The 14,002-nt window shown below is 40.8% G+C and overlaps 1 protein-coding gene across 1 annotated transcript; it reads right to left on the bottom strand.

Moving 5' to 3' along the window:
• Positions 1-613: 613 nt before the first annotated feature.
• On the bottom strand, positions 614-10,651 carry LOC130743250 (uncharacterized). Its single transcript, XM_057595415.1, has 8 exons — positions 10,003-10,651; positions 2,569-2,614; positions 2,124-2,173; positions 1,971-2,012; positions 1,653-1,766; positions 1,200-1,278; positions 1,031-1,102; positions 614-938 (listed from the first exon to the last, which is right to left on the bottom strand). Exons 1-8 carry the CDS (start codon positions 10,575-10,577, stop codon positions 891-893), a joined length of 1,026 nt encoding a protein of 341 aa, XP_057451398.1. The 5' UTR covers positions 10,578-10,651; the 3' UTR covers positions 614-890.
• Between the last annotated feature and the right edge of the window lie 3,351 nt (positions 10,652-14,002).

Raw genomic sequence — 14,002 nt, 5'->3', positions numbered from 1 at the left:
ACTTACCAATTGTGCCAGTTTTTAATGTTTTAGTGCAGTGATCATTCATTCCCATACAGGCCCGATGATAAAGACGATCATAACTTGTTTGCCTGAAAAAAAAAGAACTATTCTTCTGTTAGAGGCAAAAAAGTCTAAGGGAGTTGAGGTAGGTGAGAACGTTTGACAATTCTGAAGTGCTTAATACGTTGATGAAATACAGCTTCGCAATGAAAGTTTATACGCAGAAATGGACTCAAGACACATTAAAATTGAAAGCTCCCATGTTTCTGTCAAGAGAATATATTATATATATCATATCATTAGCATTTAATAAAAGATACAGGCTTAATTCAATTGAAGCATAATTCTGCTAAGACTATGTTCGCTTTAATTAAAGTATGTCCACTCAACAGTGACGGACAAATTACTTCCATCTTGTTTGCTCATTACACAGTCGAAACCAAAGAAAAGCTCCAAGCCCTAAGAACATTAAAATTTTAGACAGAGGATTATCTAAAAATATAACAAAATAGTTTCCACTAACACTGTCTACATGCAATAGTTGATTTCAGTCTGACAGAGTGATGGGTGAGGGCACTTTTGATGGCATGTCATGGCTTAGTCTCAACAGTTCTGAAATTGCATGATCAAACACAGGCAAAACTTTTCATCTTATGCAAAAGCAACACCTCTAGGATTTACAATACTAGGATGTTGTAGCAGAAGAGTAAGTAACAGTGAATATTTTACAGATCTATGGAACAAATAAGAGTATAAGACCCGTTCGTTGAGTATGCTTATATAAAGCCAAAAGATACATAGTTGGCATATAATGAATTAGCCATGGTGACATGATATCATGACCAAATCACTTAACTCTACAATTCACGGTAAGTTATGTCTGACGACTACATGGCAGGATCAGGGTCCAACCTTCTCTGGATGGCAGCGGCAGCCTATAGCAATAAAAATTACAGCAAACTGAGTTTGAGTTTGAGTTTAAATCAAAAACCTGACATCCAATCAGAGTTTAATTTGTAATTCTCACCTCGAAGTTTCCTAGCTTGTACTGGTAAGCCATCTCCTCCCTGAGTTGAGCTTGCTCTTTCATTGCCTGTGCCTGTAAATTATTGCACAAAAATGTGACAAAAGAACCGAGACATTAACAAAATGACTACAAGTCAAATGGCCATAACAGCAATCTGGTAAATACTAACCATTCCACTTTCCATAGAGTGCTTCAAAGATCTCACTTGCTCTTCCTTATGCTTCTCACGTGCTTGCAACAATTCTAGCCTACAAGTGCAAAGAAAAATGGACGAGCGAGGGTCAACAGTGACAATGCTTACTATGAGTATGAAGATATATAAAGTATGTTAAGATTTTGGTGTGAAGATATATAAAGTACACTCTGCATGGATCATGTTCTGTGACACAATTGTAATGAGAGTTCAAGAATTTAAAATAGGTAGAATTTTGCAAAATAATAGAACTGGACAACGAATGAAAAGAAACATGTAGTTATTGTAAGACTTGTAAGTGTAACGTAAAAAATAAACAAAAAGGTAGTAAACATGGTTGCTTCTTAAGAAAATAGATCAAAATCAGCAGAACTTTCATGGTGGCTTCTTAAAAAAATGTCGCTAAAAGCACAATGTACAAGATTATACCTGCGCTGCTCTTCATCATTGAAAACAGTACGTTCTTTTGCCGGGACCTTCTTAAAACCCTTTTTCAACTCTTTTTCCATTTGACGCCTATAGTAAGCATCAAGGTTGTAGTACCTGCCACAAAAACATTAAGCCATTTGTCAACCAAATAAATATACAAAATGATTCATTCAAGATCTTAAATTCATGTCATAATTGCAAAACAAGGCTTTTGCATCGATGAGCATGGCACAGATAAATCAGAGGACAAAAGTATTCCCAGATTATAAATAACAGGTACATGGTATTTCTTATTTAAAATTATTCACAGGAGCTTACTTTTTGGAAGGGAATGTGGCTGTGTTGTGATCCTCCATGAATCTGCATATCATAAATTAGACACAAATTAACTTACAATTAACTCAACAAAGTATTAAATGTAACAATTAATATGTGAATGATCAGTGAGTCAATAAGCCAAATGGTACTTACGCTTTGAACATCTGTTTTTCTTCCCAATTAGCCAGATGCTCCAGATTCACCTGTACAATACCACAAAAATTACTATGAGGATTTACTCCAATTAACTATGACATTTATGTAAATTAAGGACACCGGTAGTCAAAAGGGAAAAACATTGCTACACTTCCTAAAGGAGGAAAAAATGTTGTCCAACTGGCCAAGTCCAATAGGCAAGAAAGAAATATAATAATCTAATTTATTATGAAAAGTACGGTTTCTCATTGTCAGCATTACACTTGAAACAAGATCAATAGTTTGAGTGAAGAATACATGAAAAACATTTACACAGATGGTGTAAAGAAGACGCCAGCATAATGTTTTGAAAGAATGAACAATTTAACACAAAGGAAGAGGAAGAGGAAATATCATATATGTGTGAAGTTGTATAGTAGAGAACGTAGACTAAAATAATCACCTGCTTTACTTCTGACAACCAAGCAGTGAATTCTGGTCGTTTGGTCCTGTAATATTCATAACATCACTCACAGAAGGGATGACAAGGCCCTTAGTTGACATGATATAAAGGCTAAATTTGCTTGTTCTTAAATTCAGACTCGATTAAAAATGCAGGCATATAATCCAACACGACCTTTTCTGTTAGGAATCCCCAACAATGAATCACAGAAAACAGAGAATTGAACACAGAAGTAACAATGATTGTTTATTTAACTATGAAGAATTTACAGAAAGGGAATGGCAATCCGAATCTGCCCAGAGCTAAGCTCCTAAAGGAAGCATCATTGCTTCCTTTCCATATCACAAGTGCAAATATCCAAAAGATGCCTCTCAACCTCTCCTACACTCTCCTTATATTCCGGAACTAATACAATCATCTTCTCTCACTATTCAGTTAGATAGTTACCCCGTAATCCCTTTCTTACCCCTTCTAGAGTAAACTCTCCATACCCTTGGACCTGCCACCTCATGATGGACTAGAATCTCTTGTGGGTCTGCTAATGGGCCACCGTTCCTAGCAATACCCCCTTCTGGAACTGCAACCTTGTCCTCAAGGTTGAAAGAAGGAAACTGACTTTTAATTGTCAGAAAATCCTCCCAAGTAGCTTCCTCAGAGGTCTTGCCCTGCCACTGAACCAATAGCTGTTGTAAGTCTTCCCCTTGAACCTTGATTGTGCGTGTAGCCAACACATTGATGGGTACAATCATCTCAGACCCTTCTCCTTCTAGTTGATCAGGCAGCTCTTCCACAACCTCATAGTTTCCAATGGCTTTTTTAAGCAAAGAGGCATGGAAGACTGGGTGGACTCAGGATCCTTCAGGAAGCTTCAACCGGTAAGCCACTGCTCCCACGCGAGCAAGAATGGGATAGGGCCCATAGTAGCGTGCTGCGAGCTTGGCGTGCACACGGGTGACCACCGATTGTTGGCGGTGAGCTCGTAATTTGACAAATACCCATTCGCCAATTTCAAATGACTTGTCCACCCTCTTCGTATTTGCTTGTGCTTACATTCTTTCCTGGGCACGCAGTAACTGGCTTCTCAATTGCCGTAGCACTTCGTCCCGATCCAGAAGTTCCCGCTGCACAGCTTCTACACGCGTCTCACCGAGCCCCCATCTTGTTATCACGGGTGGTTTACGGCCATACACCACCTCAAACGGTGTTTGATTTGCAGCAGAGTGATAAGTCGTATTAAACCAATACTCAGCCCAATGTAGCCACAGAACCCAAGTCTTGGGCTGATCCTCAGAGAAGCAACGAAAATACGTTTCAAGGCAACGGTTCACCACTTCCGTTTGCCCATCAGACTCCGGATGATAAGCGGAACTCATCTTGAGTTGAGTTCCTTGAAGTCTGAAAATCTCTTTCCAGAAATGGCTCATAAATACCGGGTCTCTATCACTCACAATGGTTGATGGAATGCCATCTAAGCGGATTATCTCTTTTGCAAAAATCTCAGCAATGCTCCTCGCCGAGTATGGATGCTTCAACGGAATGAAATGACTGTACTTGGACAAACGGTCCACCACGACCAATATGGCCTCATACCCCTTTGACTTAGGTAGGCCTGTGATGAAGTCAAGTGAAAATCCTCCCACACTTGGTCTGGAATAGGAAGGGGTTGCAGAAGACCCGCGGGAGAAGAAGCCAGGTACTTTTGGCGCTGGCAAGTATCACAGCGCCTTACGAACTCTTGTACCGCGTTCTTCATTCCTACCCAATAAAGGTTAGCAGCAAGACGTCGGTAAGTACGTAGGAAACCCGAATGCCCTCCCTGGGGAGTGGTATGAAATTCTTGTAACATGCGAGGGATTAGAGAAGAAGTATGTGAGAGGACTAGCCTGTTCTTGTAAAGTAAGATTCCCTGTTGCAAACTGAAATCAGGGTAAGTATGCGGGTCCTGTTCTAGAGCTTCAATCACCGCTTGGAGCCTTGGATCAGCACCAACTTCCTCAGCCACTAGTGCTTGTTCTTCCCAGCAAGGATAAGAACCCATAGTTCTGAGCTCCTCTATTTCACTGACTCGAGACACCGCATCAGCACCTTGATTCATCTTACCAGGCTTGTAAACAATCTCAAAATTGTAGCCTAATAGTTTGGCAGCCCAATTTTGCTGTCCCCCTGTCACTATTTTCTGGTGTAATAACTCCTTGAGACTCTTTTGGTCGGTGGAAACAAGGAGTTTTCACCCCAACAAATAAGGCCGCCAATGTTGAATGGCCAATGCCACTGCCATCAACTCCTTCTCGTAGGCTGACTTTGTTAAGTTACGAACCCCCAAGGCCTTGCTGAAGTAAGCTATCGGATTCCTTCCTTGCATTAGAATGGCCCCAATTCCATTCCCGGATGCATCACACTCTAAGAGAAACTCTTTGTCAAAATTTGGAAGAGCCAAGACTGGCGCTGTTGTGAGCTTCTTTTTCAAGATATCAAAGGATTGTTGTGTTGCGGGTCCCCATTGAAAAGCTTTTTTCGTAAGCTCTGTGAGAGGCTTGGCTAGCTTGCCATAATCCTGGATGAATTTTCTGTAGTACCCTGTCAAGCCCAAGAAGCCTCTAACGCCTTTGACGTTCTTAGGAGTAGGCCAATTAACCACACTAGTGATCTTACTTGAATCAACCGCAACACCTTGTTCCGATATCAAGTGCCCAAGGTATTCCACGGTTCGTCGTGCAAAGTGACACTTCTTTTGGTTTGTCGTTAGCCTTTGCTGTTGGAGAACTTGCAGCACTGCCTCTAAGTGTGAAAGATGAGATTCCCAAGTCTTGCTATACACAAGAATGTCGTCAAAGAAAACCAGAACTACCTTCCGTAGCATGGGTCTGAACACATCATTCATAAGGCCTTGGAATGTTGAGGGAGCATTCATGAGTCCAAACGGCATGACCATGAACTCATAATGTCCTTCGTGTGTGCGGAAAGAAGTCTTGTGCACATCTGCAGCTCGAACAAGCACTTGATGGTACCCGGATTTCAAATCCAACTTAGAGAAATACCTAGCTCCATGTAATTCATCCAATAGCTCTTCTATGACGGGAATGAGAAACTTGTCGGGGATGGTAACCTTGTTCAAAGCCCGTAAATCAACACACATTCTCCATGTGTGATCTTTCTTCTTCACCAAGATCACGGGGCTTGGGTACGCACTGTGGCTCTGACGAATGATTCCCGCTGCGAGCATTTCCCTGACTTGCTTCTCAATCTCATTCTTGTGGAGATGAGGATATCGGTAGGGACGCACATTTACAGGTCCTTGGCCTTCCTTGATGTTTATACAGTGCTCTCTCCCTCTACACGGTGGAAGTCCCTCTTTCTCTTCAAAAACCACGTTGTATTTGCTCAATAAATCCTGCAATTGCCCTTGTTGTTCTGCCGTGAGTCCCTCCTCAGTCATGGGTTGTGGACTACCACGATCCATAGACCACAAAATTCCAGCCTCTTGTCCTCTAGCCTGCAGTCATGGGCTGTAACGCTACCATGGAATCATTGCCTGCAGTCAGCCTCTGTAGCTTCACCCATTTTTTCCCTTCCCAGAATTGTATGGTCTGTTTCTGCTAGTTCACCATGGTGTCTCCCAAGGTCTTGAGCCACTCAATGCCCAGAACCATATCAGGGGCACCTAAATCGAAGAGATGTGGTGCACAATTAAGCATGTAATCCCCAGTTTCCAGACTGATGTGCCTACACCTTCCCCTGGCATGGGTTTGGTACCCATCACCGAGCTTAATGGTCATGCGCGGGGTATCATCGATCTCCCATCCTAGGCGCTGCACTAGCCGTTGATCAATGAAATTGTGTGTTGCGCCGCTATCTACCAGCACCAACACGGGTACACCATGGATGGTGCCCTGCAACTTCATAGTCTGAGGCTGCTCTTGAGGATTTCGCGTGATGTTGCTGAAGCTCATCATGCTCATCTCTCACAGGACCTCCTCGTCCTGTCCCTCTACTTCTACCGCCAAGATGTTTCCTTCTTCTAGGTCTTCATCTTCTTCCTCAACGATTAACACCCTCAGCTGCTTATCAGGACATTGGTGTATCGGGTGATATGGCCCTCCGCACGCTCCATGAGTTGTGGATAGGTGAGGTGTGAAAAGCCCCTATCACGTGGGCCAACACGTCTGGCCTCATTAGGATATTTGTTTTCTACCTTTGGGCCATTAAAAATAGGTTTGTTCGCGGGCCCGGGTTCCTTGGCCCCTTTTACCCATACCCAATCCGTTCCGCCGGGTCGACCCATGCTGCTTGACCCAGTCTTCAAACCCGTTCCTCAAACCGAGAGCTCCGGGCATAACCCGACCCATTATCTCCCTTAATCTCCTTCTCCACCGCTCGTGTTACCACCAACAACTTGGATCTTCTCACATCACCCATTGCTGCTAAACTTCGAACCTTTCCACGAATTTCTTCTTTCAAGCCATGTAAGAAATACCCTTGAAACTGCTTATCTGGAAGCTTAGGAATCTGAGCTGTAAGATACTCAAATTCCGTAATGTAATCGTCAACGGTACCGCGTTGGCAGAGCCCCATCAACTGCTCATACACATCCCCTTCACCATGTCCACCGTAACGCTCCAGCAGAGCAGCTCTCAATCGCTCCCATGTGAGTGGTTCCTCCGATTCAAGGAGAGCGTTGTAAAAGTGGATCGTTGGCCCCTCCATGCTCAGCTGAGCCAGGCTGACCTTGACCTCCTGTGATGTTTCCTGAACACTGAAGTACACCTCAGCTCGCGATATCCACCTTGCAGGGTCCTTGCTGTCAAAGAGTGGTAATTCCACCTTCTTCACTGATTGACGGAATTCCGTCAAGGCATCCTCGTGCAACTGGTGAGTACGACGCTCCTTGTCTCCTCCTGGGCTCAGATCCAGAGTCTGCATTTGTGTTCCCGTTTTGATGCCAGAAGCACCTCCTTGATCACGGTTGACACTCGCTTCCTCTGTCTGATGGGTCTTGCCCATGGATTTCTCCATCATCGCTACTAGCGATGTCGGCAGGTCCTTGACCTCCGTCGTAACAGCAGCCAGGGAGGATCGCATCTCTGCGAGCTCGTTCTCTAAAGCGTCAATTTTCGCCTCCATGTGAGTCACCGTTTGCTTGGTTTTCTTGGTTGGCATTCACTGGTTCCGTCGATTGGATCCGGCAGGTCGGACCAATTTGTTAGGAATCCCCAACAATGAATCACAGAAAACAGAGAATTGAACACAGAAGTAACAATGATTGTTTATTTAACTATGAAGAATTTACAGAAAGGGAATGGCAATCTGAATCTGCCCAGAGCTAAGCTCCTAAAGGAAGTAATGTTGCTTCCTTTCCATATCACAAGTGCAAATATCCAAAAGATGCATCTCAACCTCTCCTACACTCTCCTTATATTCCGGAACTAATACAATCATCTTCTCTCACTATTCAGTTAGATAGTTACCCCGTAATCCCTTTCTTACCCCTTCTAGAGTAAACTCTCCATACCCTTGGACCTGCCACCTCATGATGGACTAGAATCTCTTGTGGGTCTGCTAATGGGCCAACGTTCCTAGCATTTTCACTTTTACTTTTTAAAGATTTTTTGACAACTCATAACCTTTGGTGAACTTGAGAGCCAAGCCTCTTACAATAAAACGCCAAAAGCAAAATGCACCATAATATCTGTAGTCACTGTTGTTGTAAATCTTATTGAAAAGTCCATTAATTGACAACAACTGTGATAAACTACAAATCAATAGTAACTGCAAATTGCTATCTTTTTACCCTTTCAACACAACCCCAGTTGAGAATAATTTCTGATGCTTTTTCCTAAGTTCAATAAATAATTAAAAACAGCTGGTTACCACTTACCATGCTTCTGCCAACAACTACGTGCATCTCCCAAGATTCCAGAAGTAGTGGCATACAGGCATGATGGCATTTGCCAACAAATTCCAACGTTTTAAAAATAAAGAGAGTAATGTATAATCTACTATCACAAATCCTCGTCAATGAAAGACAAAGGTTCACAATAGACATTGCCTCTTTTCTTCAAAAGATTCTATATTTTCAGAAAGAAGTTGCAAAGTTTAGTTAAAATTTGAGTTTAATATTTCTTGTAAGCATATCAATCATTCTCCCCAGGATAATGTCAAATTAAAGGAGAGACTTTTTAAGTAATGCTGGACATTTGTTGATGAGTTATCTTAATTCTTTCTACTCCTCTTCCTGATTTTATTCTTAAGATAACTAGGAATCCTGTTATATTGGCAGTTTTGTTAAATAGTGACAATGGAGTATTGGAGTATGGCAAGGTGGATTGTTGACAAAATGCCATTTGATGGTCATGGTGTGGCGGCTATCAACAGGCGGCCACCATCATGGAGAAAATAGTAGAAATAAATTAAGGAAAAACAGATGGGTAACAAGGACCTGTTTCAAACCCTAATGACCTCAAAAAAATTCTAATGAACCATCAAACCCTAACTCAGATCCGCACATCTCTGCTTTGAATCTCGTAGGGTATTTGCTTTGGCTCTCAGTTACATGTCTCTACTCTTACCTCAAAGGCTCAAACTGAACTTCTTAGCTGCTCCCACATCTCCTTTCTTCTCCGATGAACAACCCATTATTACCCTCCTTTAATTTTCTACATTTTCTTATTTTTTAGGTCTTAATCCCTGCTTTGTATATCCTGCTCTGTTCAGTTGCTGTGCCTGTTTCTCTTTATTTCCTTCATTTTTATGTCCAGTTTCTTTCATTTTCGGAGACTCTGTACTCTTGGTTCAGGAGGTCAAGGGCTTCTAATAATGATACTTTTTGTTTATTGCAATGTTTCTAGTTTCTTGTTCTTGTCATAGGATATTTGTAAAAATCTTTATTGTATATTCTGCAGTTTCTAAGGTCAACTTTTTGTACATATATACATTTTTATTATAGCCACCATGCTGTTGTGATGGGTCGCAACGCCATTACCATTTGTTATCAAACTCTTCTCAAGTCTTAAATGGTGCACCTACAGCAACAAAAGCCTTATCCCACTAAACGAGGTCAGCTATATACGCCATTGAGATTGATCAAAAACTAAATTATGAGGGAAATGGTTCAAATACAATTTGTTAAGAGTACAATGACCGATTTGAAAGCCAGTTGATGCTAAAATTTATCATCTTTCACACAACAATCTTCAATCATAAGTCCGCTAACCCACACAACAATCCTACCCTCAAGCAATTACATATAACTCTCGTGCAAAAAAACCAAAGTAACAATTCAAAATCTAAATTAATCCTATAACATTGTTAAGTGATCACAAACAATGGAACATCAATTCAATCATGAAACACATTCATTTGTCACAGTATAATCAACAAGCAACTATAAATATACAAATATTTAAAAAAAAAAAAGCGCATAAGTTTCTTACTTACCACATATCAGTTTCTCTAATAACACCATACTTTCCCCATGAATTTGTGACTGCTCCTTTCTTCCCTCTCTCCTTCTTCTCTTTCCTCTTCTCCTTCCGTTTCTCTTTCTTCCTTCTCTCCTCTTCTTTCTCCTTCTTCCGCCTCTTCTTCTCCTTCTCCCTCCGCCTCTTCTTCCTTTCTTCCTCCTTCTCTCTCTTCCTCCTCCTCTCCTTCGTCTTCCTCTCTCTCATTTCTTCCTCGCTCTCAGATTCCGATTCAGAATCCGAACTAGACCGCTCGGACTCATCGTCCTCCGAATCTGAACCTAACTCCGAATCATCCCAATCGCTGCTGTAGCGCCTCCGCGATGATTTCCTCTTCCTGCTGCGTGGTTTCTCATCTTCAAAGTAGTCTGAGCTTTCTCGCGCTTTCATCCTCCTCGAATTGCTGTGCTTTCTCTCGGTTTCCGAGTCTACGTCGGAATTTTCTCGGGCTTTCCTGGAATCTATTCTGGACGGAGCATCATCACCTTCGGGTTTCTCCAAGCTCGCTGCAGCCTTATTCGGCAGAGCACCGTTTCCGTTTCGGTCTGACATTTCCGCTTGGCTCCGGGTTACTGTGTAAGTGAGTCGAGTCGAAGAAGCGAGTTGAGTCGTGAACTCGGAATCTAAGGAGCTATTTACAGGGTTTTTTATTAGATGAGGCCTGGGCTAAAGCCCAATATCTTTATGGGCTTACGAATTTTAGTAAAAATGAGTTTTAAGGAAGGTTTTTGAAAGAATTTTGGGTAAATACTAACTTTAGTCTTTAAAAGAGTCTGGCGCTGTCACATTCGTTCATAAACTAACAACATTTAGTCTGATGTCCTTGAAAGTGACTAACGTCGTTCATTTTAGTCCTTCTGTTAAAAAATAGAGACGGACGTTAACGGAATTGCATTTTTTTTTTGCCTAGCTGTCCCTGAAAGTGGCACTTAATCAAACAATTAACTTCGAATCTAGGATTTATTTATAGTTATAGCTACTAAAGTTTGATATTTTCTTTGCATGTTAGCCTCCTTTTCCTTAAGTCTGCACCATGGTAGGAAGGAAGTTCAATTATGAGCATTAGTTTGTCTGAATATGAAGTTTGAGCTTTTGTCAATATGGTGAATATGAAGACCAAGATCAATGCATTCAACATAAGTATTTGTCCCCAACAGCATCGATGACTTAACATCAAACAGTTTCTTTGGATCACATGTACTAGCCATCTGCACTGGCGAAGCACTTGGCAATTCCTTCACTCCTGTGTTCAGAGTCGCGGCACTTATTTAAAACAAATCGCTCATTAGAGCAGCACTTGGCAAAAGGGTGGATGGTGGTGGGGCTGGATTTTGTTGGTGCTAGAGGAGGAAGAAGAAGGAGAGGTGGGTTGTGGTGCTGGATTTGTCATGGGTTTGAGTTATGGGTTTTCTAGGAAGATAATGTTTAAACTAGAACATTAAATAAATAAAATTGAGTTCATATTATAACTATTAAATTGTTTAGCTCAACTGGTAAATGACTTATTTTTACTCCCTCAAGGCAATCTAGCTATGCAAAAAAAAAAAGAGATTCCATTAACGACTGTCTCCATTTTTTTACAAAAGGACTAAAATGAACGACATTAGCCACTTTCAGGGACCGCGGGCTGAATTTTTTTTAGTTTGGGGATGAACGTGACAGCGCTTGACATTTTCAAGGACCAAAGTGAGTATTTACTCAAGAATTTTAGGATCATTTGGACTATTTTAAAATATGGCTCGAGTGTAGGTAAAAAAAGGTTTTGCCAGGCAATTTTTTCTCTTTTAGTGTTTTCTCTCCTAGGCTTTTCCTATTAGGGTTTCTTTAAGAAGGGTTTTTCTAGAGTTTTGTTGGATTATCCTCTGTTGGAGTGGAGTTCACTTGCAGACTTGTGCCCTAAACTTGGGTTGCTTATCTTGTCACTAAATCCCCTGGTTTCCACTTCTCTTGGACGCTAAATGGAGGTTGACTTAGGTTCAAGTGACCTTCATACGATCTTCCCTCTGAATGAGGAGGGACACCATGTGTCCAATCTCGCTGGCACCCCTTTAGATGTTGTTGTTCCCAGAATAGAGCCGAACGAAACAATTACAATGGAGGAATCCCGTGCAAACAGAGCTACGGCATTTGCATCATTTAGCATCGAGCAACAACAAACAAAAGTTTCCCTTGAAGGAGTCAACCTAGATCGACAAGTGGAGGAAGCGACCAGTTTAGAGTTAGGAAAAAGGACAATAATCGAGAAAGTGTGTTAGTAGATAGACCGTTTAACAAGAGTACAGTCAAGACTATCATTGTAAAGGCCTAGAGATACCCCGCTAAGATTCAAATGACAAAAATTGACTTAGAGTTAGCCTCTAATGCTAGTAGAGTGGGTCTGACGGATGCTATGTAGCGTTGATTTATTCGACACTACTTTTTTAGTTACAAAATCCATATTTTACAAATAGCGTCAGCTTTGCATCAGTCAAACTGACGGTGACGCTCCAAATTAAACATCAGTTTCGTGGCCAATGCTAAATTTTGATGGTAAAATGACAATTTCTTGTAGTGGAAAGCCTACACAAAACAATAACAATATCAATAATTACATGTAAATAAGAAGAGGTACGAATTTAACAAGAGTGGCCATGGGTATGTGAAGGCTACTGAAACTGTTGGCACCACAGTACTAACGGCCAAAGCCTATTGTTGATTGTCATGGGCGTTAGTAAATGGAATTTTCGATCTCTATTTAGGGTGAGATATCACATACCGACAACAGAAGCTATCAGTAATGTGGCGACAACTACTCTTGCCAAAATGATTTGTTACTACCAACTTACTGATGGATTTTACCGTCATTAAAATGGCAGAATTTTGACCCGCAAAATTGAACAAGTAGTCGCCATATTACCGATTGTCTAAACTGTCAGATACTTTTCCCACTAACGGTTTTTTTTTGTTCCTCATAATCTAAATTGTTGATAAATAAAATGGAGCTTTACCGACGATTTTGATTCTGTAGGTAATTTAGCTAAATCTTGTAGTGTTAGTTAACGTCGGTCAATGGCTAACGCTAACATGAATTACAAAATTTATGGTCCCTTCATAGCTTGGCTACGCCGACACAAATATAGTATCAAATAAAAATAATATTATCGGAAATTCATGGCACCACAGTACTAACGACAAAAGCCTATTGTTGATTGTCATGGGCGTCAGTAAATGGAATTTCCGATCTCTATTTAGGGTGAGATTTCACATTACCAACAACAAAAGCTATTAGAAATGGGGCGACAACTACTCTTGCCAAAATGATTTGTTACTACCAATTTACTGATGGTTTTTACTGTCATTAAAATGGCGGAATTTTGACCCGCAAAATTGAACAAGTTGTCACCATATTACCGAAAGTCTACACTGTCAGATACTTTTCCCACTAACGGGATTTTTTGTTCGTCATAACCTAAATTGTGGGTAAATAAAATGGAACTTAACGACAATTTTGACGTTGTAGGTAATTTAGCTTGTAGTGTTAGTTATCGTCAGTCAATGGCTAACGCTAATATGAATTACAAAACTTATTGTCCCTACATACCTTGGCTATGCCGACACAAATATAATATCAAATATAAATAATATCGTCAGATTATGTAGAGTCAATTACATCGAGCTAAATGGAGAATATCATTATCGATCTATATGAATGTCGCTAATAATTACATTTTGAACGATTGCTACTACTTCAAGAAGCATAAATTGATTGTGCGACAACTAAGTAAAGTGATCGTACTATCATAATACAAGGAAAATTAGAAAGCACAAAAAACTATTGATTCATATTTTGCAAACATCACTTTATTCCTTAACTATAGAATGCATAATTAACATGTTATGCATAACATTATACATAGTTAAGAGCCCAACTTTAATACATGCATGCAGTGCTAGTTTTATTTCTTCTTATTTTACATATGCTAGTTAGCTACTGCATA

This window comes from Lotus japonicus, chromosome 3 (assembly GCF_012489685.1).
Source record: "Lotus japonicus ecotype B-129 chromosome 3, LjGifu_v1.2".
Lineage (NCBI taxonomy): Eukaryota > Viridiplantae > Streptophyta > Magnoliopsida > Fabales > Fabaceae > Lotus > Lotus japonicus.
The sequence above is the reverse complement of the archived record's forward strand: the minus strand, read 5'-3'. Positions and strand labels throughout refer to the sequence as shown.

Coding starts and splice junctions, on each gene's coding strand:
- LOC130743250 (XM_057595415.1), bottom strand. CDS start 10,577: ATGTCAGACCGAAACGGAAACGGTGCTCTGCCGAATAAGGCTGCAGCG. Junction 2,013..2,123: donor GAAAAACAGATGTTCAAAGC/GTAAGTACCATT, acceptor TATGATATGCAG/ATTCATGGAGGATCACAACA. Junction 939..1,030: donor ACAAGCTAGGAAACTTCGAG/GTGAGAATTACA, acceptor TTATTGCTATAG/GCTGCCGCTGCCATCCAGAG.